Below are 7,083 nucleotides of genomic sequence, written 5' to 3' on the forward strand. Positions count from 1 at the left end.
CAGCAAGTTCCAATGCTCTTGGTTGAGAGACAGGCCCTAAATGAAGCCATGGAAGGAGAAAAAAATGTAAGGTTTATGCTTTATAAACATAGTACCTCTACCCAAGTTCCAAATTTTTTGTAATATTCGTCTTGTTGCCAGGGTCATCATCACATGCCCGAGACAAGAGGACTTTGCCTGTCTGAAGAGCAGACCGTTAGCACTGTATGAATATCTTTCAGCAGCATCTTACTTTTAAATGTGTATCATGAAATTGTGAAGTCCTCGTTTTTTTTTTTTCTCTTTAAGATTGAAGTTTGTGCTTATTTTCCCCAAAAATTCAGATTTTGAAGCGGCCGAAAATTGGTGGACATCGGATAGTAGATATGTTTACTGAGCCTTATAAGCTAGTTCGAGAATGTGAGGTGACTGCAATTCTTATTTTGTATGGTCTTCCTCGGTGAGCATTGTTTCTTTTGTTGCTTCTAAATAGTCAATGCTTTCACTTTCGGGACAAAATAAGAAACCTCTTTTCTTTTCAGGTTATTGACAGGTTCCATCCTGGCTCATGAGATGATGCATGCATGGCTGCGACTTAAAGGTGATTTTCATCTTACTTAAATTGCTTCCCTTGCAACTCACTCAAGTGCATGTCAGGTCTGAAGAATTCTATAATGAATAGCAATTTAGCTTGTTTTCTTCCTAGTTCTATCCAATCCCCAATACCAAATACACCATAAGCGCATCGTGTTGCTTGAACTACCGTTGCTTTTGCAGGTTACCCATATCTAAGCCCAGAAGTGGAAGAAGGTATCTGCCAGGTGTTAGCTCATATGTGGCTAGATTCTGAAATTCTTGCCGGTTCTGGTAGTAATGCAGCTTCAACTCCATCATCATCTTCCTCCACCTCATCAGCAGCTTCATCATCATCTAGTTCTTCGAAGAAGGGCAAACGATCTCAATTTGAGAAAGAACTCGGTAAGTTTTTCAAACATCAGATTGAGTCGGACCCTTCAACAGCTTATGGAGATGGTTTCAGAGAAGGCGATAAGGCTGTGATCAAGTACGACTTGAAGACAACGCTTGATCATATTCAGCTTACTGGAAGCTTTCCGTGCTGACTTCGTTGGTGGTTTACTCTAGATTTTCCACTCAGACATCATAGTGTTTGCCTGTTCATACTAGCTTGTACACGATTAAATGAGTAAAACTTAAATTAAAAATTAAAAACAGATGGATAGACGAAAAGCTGGGGGTTTTAAAAATGAATTAAGTGATTCTGCTGTCTCTTGTAAGTTTTGACATTAGGCAGTTCATATTTTGTGTCAAATATTCATATGTAAAAGGATATCAAATGTTCATATTGGACATAGGCAAAATAAATATTATCCGACTATTCTTAAAAAACAGAAGGATTACAATGTTTGAGACTTTGTTTGGTACAATTACTAAGCCTTTTGTGTATTTGTTACTCTGTTTGGATATTTTTTTTTGAGAGAATGTCTCGTAAAATGTGTGATTGAAAATGATTTTCAGAAAATCAATCCCAACCAAGTTGTCAGTTTAATACTGTTTACCAAACATGTCGCTGTTGGAAAATATGACGGGAAGTATCTAAACTTTTAATATTGGATATCATCTATGAAAAGTCAGGTATGAACTCAAAAAGGATGCTCTATCAGGCAACTTCTGCTGTCTGTTCCATTTGTTCCTCACGTAAGAGGACAAAACAGATTAGACTACTGTTATTCCTACTACCTAAATTTATGGTTAAGGACAACCAATAATGCAGAAATTAAGGGGAAAAAAATACAATATATATTGGTGTAGCCATCAACTATCTATTTTCTTAATATTTCTGCTAATTTCTTACATACAATTTAAAAATAAGGACGAGTTCTTGCCGTCCAAACCTGGATTTTTGTAATAAACTAATCACAGTTCTTTCAAAAGACTGTATCATAAAAAGAATCACCATTAAAAAATTAGTCCAACCATGACAGTTTCCTCAAGTTGATTGCCCTTGTGCATTATTATATCAGGATTTTTGTTAAATCATCAATAGTTTTTCTTCGGTTGAACGGCTTTTGTATATACCGTTAATAACACCCTGACAACTTCTCTTTTGTCCCCCTAAATACATAATTTATACACTCAGTGAGCATACAATCTAAGTTCAAAGCAAATGGCAGTTCATTCTTTGCTCTCAGTATTTTCATTGTTCATTTTTTCATTCTCCCTTGTCACAGCTCAATCTCCTAATGCTGCAGATACAAATTTTATGTGCTCCAAGAACTCGCCTGTATCGTGTGATACATATGTTACATACAGAGTGAGATCACCTTATTCAGATCTAGGAAATATATCTGAACTGTTTCGAGTCAACCGATCAGTTATAGTAACTGCTAATGGTTTAGCATCGGAGAATGCTGAACTGGTTCCTGGTCAGCTCTTACTGATACCGATCACATGTGCTTGCGATGGACTGAATTATTTCTCTAATGCCACGTACAAGATTAAGAAGGACGACACCTTCTATTCGGTTTCAATCAAGCCTTTTCAGAACCTCACAAATTATCATGTGGCGATGGACATGAATCCCACATTGAAAGCAAACAACTTGACAATTGGGGAGCAAGTGGTCTTCCCTTTACTCTGTAATTGCCCTGGAAATTCCTATTCAGACAAGGGGATTAAATACCTTGTGACTTATGTATGGCAACCGGTTGATGATTTAAGCTCCGTAAGTAATATGTTTAAGGCATCACAGCCAGATATTGCAGAAGAAAACAATAACAGAAACTTCACTGCTGCAATTTTTCTACCGGTTTTGATCCCAGTAAAGTCTTCTCCAGTTCTACAGCAACGTTTTCCTCCTCCTGCCATTGTGAAGAAATCAAAAAGTCATTGGCTCCTCATTGCAATTTTAAGTACTGTAGTGGCTCTTTTGATTATTTTATCAAGTGTATTGGCGTATATACACCTTTTACACAAGAAAAAGAGAGCATTGGCCCGGAATAGTTCTTCGCTGGAAACATCTGATCTGATTCCAACCAAGAAAGTTCCTAAAGTTGAAATATTTGAGCAGAAAGCGATTCAGGATAAGCTGCTTCCTGGAGTTTCAGGATATCTTGGCAAGCTGATACTGTATGAACTGCAGGTTATTATGAAGGCAACTATGGACCTAAATGAACGGTATCGTATTGGAGGATCAGTCTACAGGGCGATTATTAATGATCAGGTTTTTGCAGTAAAGAAAACACGAGATGCCACAGAGGAGCTGCAAATACTACAGAAAGTAAATCACGCGAATTTGGTGAGGTTAATTGGTGTTTGCTCAGACAATGATGGGAATTTTTTCATAGTTTATGAATATGCCGAGAATGGATCACTAGAGAAATGGCTTTCCCGAAAACGTTTGTCAACTTCGGGCACAGGGGAATACCTCACTTGGAGCCAGAGGTTATTTATAGCCCTAGAGGTCGCAAATGGTATCCAGTACATGCATGAGCATGCTCAACCAAGCGTCGTTCATAAGGATATCAGAACAAGCAACATACTCCTCGATTCTACTTTCAGAGCCAAGATTTCAAATTTCTCTACGGCAAGGCATGCAACTTGCTCTATCATGTTAAAGATTGACGTGTTTGCTTTTGGAGTTGTTCTTCTCGAGTTACTTTCAGGCAAGAAAGTTATGGAAGCCAGAGATAATGGTGAAGTTGTCATGTTATTCAAAGAAATAAAGGGAATCTTGGAAGATGATTATTACAGAGAAGAGAGGATAAGGAGGTGGATGGATCCAAACTTAAAGAACTTGTACCCTATTGAAGGCGCTCTAAGCTTGGCAACCTTGGCAACAGCATGCACATCAGATAAATCCTCTGATAGACCAGGAATGACAGAAATCGTCTTCAACCTATGCGTTCTGACTCAATCGTCTCCTGAGATGTACGAAAAGTCTTGGACATCAAAATTTGAAGTTGAGGAAGTTGTGCCTGTTATTAGTCCAGTCATAGCTCGTTGATTCAGCATATACAAGCAGAAGTTTGCATGTGTAATTTTTCTTATCATGTAATATGGAAAAACTGAAAACAATCGTGTATAAATTTTCTTGCAGAGAAATTTTCAAATGATTGCTTTCGTTATCTTTGTTTAATGCTGATGAAAAAAATTCCTCTTCTGTGAATAGAAAGATCAGCCATTACAATTGTTGTTTGTTCATTACAGACATTCAAATTACAAAACCTGATATAAACTCATTACTGTAGTCCAACGTCAATGAAAAAGGATTCTAAGTTCTGGACGTCTAACTGGATCTTCATCAAAGCTGAAACTACTTCAGTCATGCACGACCTGTTTTCTGGTTCTCGTGCCAAGCACGCAACGCTTAATTTCACCAAGCGTAATGCAAATTCAGTTTGATCTATGATAAAACCAAGAGAATTCTTTACTTGGAGGCGAGGGTTGATTAGGTCCTTAATCTCACCATTTGCATTTGTTCCATCCATGGTTGACATGATTTTTTCTGACAGAAAAACTTCTTCTCCATTCTCCAGGAAAACAGCCTCTTTTCCTGTAATCAGTTCTAACAGAACAACCCCAAAGGCATATACATCAATTTTTGGAGTCACGTTTCCATCTCGTAAATACTCGGGTGCCATATAACCTTTTGCTCCCAGAACACAGCTTGTAAGCGAATTTCCATTTTTCTCCCTCTGGGCTAATGTTGCAAGTCTGAAATTCGCAATCTTGGCCTTAGATCTCCGTTTAGTAAGATATTGCAACTGTTAATATCCTTATGCACATATGCTGGAGCAGCAAAGTTGTGAAGATAATGAAGCCCATTAGCAACATCTAATGCAATACGAATCAAGTAATTCCAGCTCTGAACATGTGGACAGTTCACTTTCTGGAGCCATTCATTTAAAGATCCATTTTCCATGAACTCATAAACAAGATAGACATCTCCATCATGCTCACAGACACCATATAGACTAATCAGATTGAAGTGATTGATCTTACTAAGAATTTCAATCTTCTTTGCCACGTCTGTGCTCGTCTTTTTTACGGCTACTAATTTTCCCCGAAGAACCCCATGATGAACAGAATTACTCAGCTTCTTCTGTGCACTGAAGTTTCCAGTAGCTGCCGCCAATTCTTCAAATGGATATATTTTCAGCATTTCCTCGATTCCAGCAACTTTATCTAGGATATGCTCCTGTAACTTCCACAGATTTCCCCCCTGCCTACTATTCGAAGAGGCTTCATTTGATCTGTTTTTCCTGTGATAGAAGAAACCTAGACACAGCAAAAAACAAAAAACTGCTAATGAAGCAGCAGTTCCTATCCCAACACGAAGTCCTCTAGAGGATCTTTTATGCTTCTTCTGAGGAGTACTTACTGGACTTTGATTAGAACTAAATGTTGGGTGGTAAGTTCTTGTTTGAGAGCTCAAGGGTTCTGTTTGAAGAGGGATCATTATAGTTGTGAAGGGATAAAGAATTGAATTCTCATCAGAAAAACAATTGGCGTCTACTATACTTCTGCCCCTGATATGAGTTTTTTGCGATTGTGAAATAGGTTTCATCAACAACTTGAGAAACATAAGATGCGTTGGCCTGATAATACTGACCCGAACAGGAACAAGTTACAGGAACTATAACGTCTTGGTCCGGAGGCAAAATGTCTGAATTTGAGATATTATTCAGGTGTGCAAATTCCAGTGGATCTGAAGATGTAAGATTCGAAATGGAAGGGCCTGAAACATAAGGAGGTTTTGTTCTGAAAATTAAGAAGGCCTTGCAGGAAGGCTTTTCACCATTGCACGTATAAAGAAAAGCCGGAGATGGTCCTGTTGCATCAGAGTTGTTGCAATCAAAAATCGAATTTTCTGAATAAATCTGTTGTGCAAGGGAACTGTATGCTAAGAAGCCAAATATGATGAAAAATCGAAACAGACATTGTTTGAAGAGCCGATGAGCAAGTGAAAAGTGCGAAATTCTAATCATAACGAGTAGATGGAGTACTAATTTGTAACCTTAAATGGGGATTAGAAACGCTAATTTTGAACAAGTTTAGGAATCAGATAACTTATTATGGCATGCAAAACTTGCTCCTTCATAAAACACTGGCCTTAAACAATCAACTGTTTCATCAAACAACGTTAGACTTGTGGGGGAAAAAACGACTCTGTACATATAAAAGTTGAGAGAATGAGCCTCCCTTGACAAGTTACGAAAATGACTTCGTTGATGAGAACACAGAGAAAGCTTGAATCTTCACACAATAAAGAATGTTGTCTTATGTCATGAAAGTTGAACCATCTAGCAGTATAATATAGAGATTTACAGAACAACAGGAAAGGTAACTCTCAAAATGCAAATCTATCATTAGAATTATTGGCAAAGAAACACATTCTGCTGATTTAACGCGAATTGTAAAATATAAGAAAGAATGCAGTGACTATTCAAGCCAAAAATTATTGACTTGGTCCTTTCAATGCAACAGGCAAACCTACAAAATACAATATTATTTATTTCCTGACAAGAAATAAATTGGCTTCTTGTACTTGTTCTTATTCCCGCAGCCGGTTGTCATGGGTTAAGACAGCCGTGCGGCGCCGGAGTTAGAGGCCCTGTCAAACGGAGACTCTCTACACTTTTTATTAGTTGATAGAATAAATAAATTCTCTTTGGGGGAATGAAATCAATTCTAATTTTGTTAATCTATAATTAAAGGGAGTTATTTTCATCCACCATTCTTACTTGCATATCTCACTCTAAATTTATTCATATTAAAATTTAAAAATTTTATAAAATTATTATATTCATCCACGTTATATTCAAAAAAAATTTATTAAATTTATTCATTTAAACACTATATTATATTCATATTGCTTTTATATGAACATACTATTTTTATTTGTTACACTATATTTTAATTGTATTTAAGGTATGAGCTTTGCTAATTGTAGCATTTATGTCCTCAACTTTTGTTCGTCAAATTTTTATTTTCAACTTTTCATTAATTATTATAGAATAATGTTACTTAAATTATATAATAATTTATATACATATGAGGTGTCAAATAGATAGTGGTAAAGTT

The 7,083-nt window shown here is 36.8% G+C and overlaps 2 protein-coding genes and 1 pseudogene across 2 annotated transcripts in view; 2 read left to right on the forward strand and 1 right to left on the reverse strand.

The window, feature by feature from the left end:
* Positions 1-1,391, forward strand: part of LOC111400199 (protein DA1-related 1-like) — a 5,132-nt gene extending 3,741 nt beyond the window's left edge. Inside the window, exons 7-11 of the mRNA XM_023027626.1 lie at positions 4-66; positions 142-204; positions 324-439; positions 522-580; positions 757-1,391. Coding sequence (XP_022883394.1) covers positions 4-66; positions 142-204; positions 324-439; positions 522-580; positions 757-1,100 — 645 coding nt within the window. The 3' untranslated portion in view covers positions 1,101-1,391. The remainder of the gene's footprint in view (positions 1-3; positions 67-141; positions 205-323; positions 440-521; positions 581-756) is intronic.
* A 115-nt stretch (positions 1,392-1,506) lies between these two features.
* Positions 1,507-4,135, forward strand: LOC111400980 (serine/threonine receptor-like kinase NFP). Its single transcript, XM_023028486.1, has one exon. It carries the CDS (start codon positions 2,165-2,167, stop codon positions 4,001-4,003), a length of 1,839 nt encoding a protein of 612 aa, XP_022884254.1. The 5' UTR covers positions 1,507-2,164; the 3' UTR covers positions 4,004-4,135.
* A 95-nt stretch (positions 4,136-4,230) lies between these two features.
* Positions 4,231-5,458, reverse strand: LOC111400200 (annotated as a pseudogene).
* Between the last annotated feature and the right edge of the window lie 1,625 nt (positions 5,459-7,083).

The sequence above is a fragment of the Olea europaea genome, chromosome 10, assembly GCF_002742605.1.
Source record: "Olea europaea var. sylvestris chromosome 10, O_europaea_v1, whole genome shotgun sequence".
In the NCBI taxonomy this organism is placed as follows: Eukaryota; Viridiplantae; Streptophyta; class Magnoliopsida; order Lamiales; family Oleaceae; genus Olea; species Olea europaea.